Below are 1,750 nucleotides of genomic sequence, written 5' to 3' on the forward strand. Positions count from 1 at the left end.
ATTTCGACACCAATTTAATGTCGACGTTTAATTGACATCATCTCTTGCTGAGTAATTAATTTATAAAGAATAAAATAAATTGTATGTTTTTTTAAATTATATATATCAAAAAGATGTATATTAATTATAGAAAATATATCATCTGAAAAATAAACGAAAATTAAAAATTGTATTGTTTGAATGCTCAAAAAGTATTCGTACAATCGAGAAATTTAGCTTCTAAAATCATGAATACATGCGAAGTTTATTTGCTTTTGTTAGAACGGAATGCTATTTTATAAAATGGTTAATTAATGTTTATTTTATACAAAAAAAATTTTTTATATAAAAAATTTCCTTGTGTATGAATATTTTTTTGCCCTTATTGTATATAGGTTTTAATAAATAAAATATTTGACTTTTATATATTCGAATATAAAAAATTAGCACAAAATATATCGAAAAATATATGATAATGGGTTTTTTACTATTAAAATTGGTTCTGATTAATTTTTGCAAAACAAAAATCTTGTGAAACTTAATATAATCTCGTTCCACTGTATCTGTTGAGTGCACGAAACAGGAAATAACTCCGGCTCTAAAATCACGCGTAGAATTTCATGTTCTGCAATCTAATTTACCATAGGCATTTCATTGTCATTTTTTCTCGTCCTTGGTACACGTGTTACCGCCAATATGTTTTCGGTAAATCATTTCCCTTTGCTGTTGTGCTTGTCGTAAAGTATGGTTTGTTAGAGCGGCGGATCAAAGGATGTTTCTTGATAGTCTTATGGAAATCTAAAATGCGCATCCGCGATTCTTCCGTAAATAGAACAAAACAAAACATACAAATATAAATTTGGATGTTGTTTTAACATTTTTGCATTGAAAATTGCATTGAATTATTATTAAAAATAAAATCAATTGATTTGCTTGTACATAAATTTTGTTTTATTAAACAAAGTATTCGACTATATCTAAAATAGGGAGTAACGACACACGAAAAAATTTACACAATGTAAAAAACATATAGAAACATCTATGAATTAGTTGAACTTATAAATCTACCAATTATATTTAACAAATCCGAAGTAAATTTTAATTGAAGTAATAAATTTTAATTTTTTATTAAATTATTTTTTACTTTTAATTTTATTTTTAATATATTGATTCTAACAAACGAGCTGTTATTTCAATCTGTATGATTCGATAAAATTATATTAAAGACTAAAAAAGATATAAAAACATCCATGTTTTAGCTGAATTATAAATCTACCAATTATTCAAAAAAATAGAATTAAAGTATTAAGTTTTTATCGAAGTAATAAATTTTAATTCAGTTTTTTTATTAAAAAATGTTTGTATTAAAATATTTTTCTACATTTTATTTTATGTCTAACAACAAATGATACGTTGTTGAACATGATTCAATAGATTCGAACGATCTGTGTTTGATTTGCACACTTTGTGGATCACCCTGCATTTTTTTCTTCTTTCAGAGACATCCCGAAGGAGTAGCGCAAGTTACATTCCGAGAACCGGCAGAGGCGCAAGCTTGTGTGCAACTTCTAAACGGCCGTTGGTTCAGTCAGAGAAAGATTTCGGCGGAGATTTGGGACGGCAAGACCAAGTACAAGTAAGTTACTTCATTGCTGGTTCCTACTATACCGATGTTAGAATCTGTACTATCGATAGTTGCTGATGTAGGCTCCGAACTTGAACGTATATATACTATATGTATAATATTATCTTTACAAATATCTATATATAT

At 26.8% G+C, this 1,750-nt stretch overlaps 1 protein-coding gene across 2 annotated transcripts in view; it reads left to right on the plus strand.

Moving 5' to 3' along the window:
* The window catches only part of LOC108752053 (HIV Tat-specific factor 1 homolog), a 31,087-nt gene that overhangs the window by 27,439 nt on the left and 1,898 nt on the right, over nt 1-1,750 (plus strand). For both annotated transcript variants that reach the window (XM_018492651.1, XM_018492652.1), the window contains exon 5: nt 1,479-1,615. In XM_018492651.1, coding sequence (XP_018348153.1) covers nt 1,479-1,615 — 137 coding nt within the window. The remainder of the gene's footprint in view (nt 1-1,478; nt 1,616-1,750) is intronic.

Source organism: Trachymyrmex septentrionalis, unplaced genomic scaffold (genome assembly GCF_001594115.1).
Source record: "Trachymyrmex septentrionalis isolate Tsep2-gDNA-1 unplaced genomic scaffold, Tsep1.0 scaffold53, whole genome shotgun sequence".
Lineage (NCBI taxonomy): Eukaryota > Metazoa > Arthropoda > Insecta > Hymenoptera > Formicidae > Trachymyrmex > Trachymyrmex septentrionalis.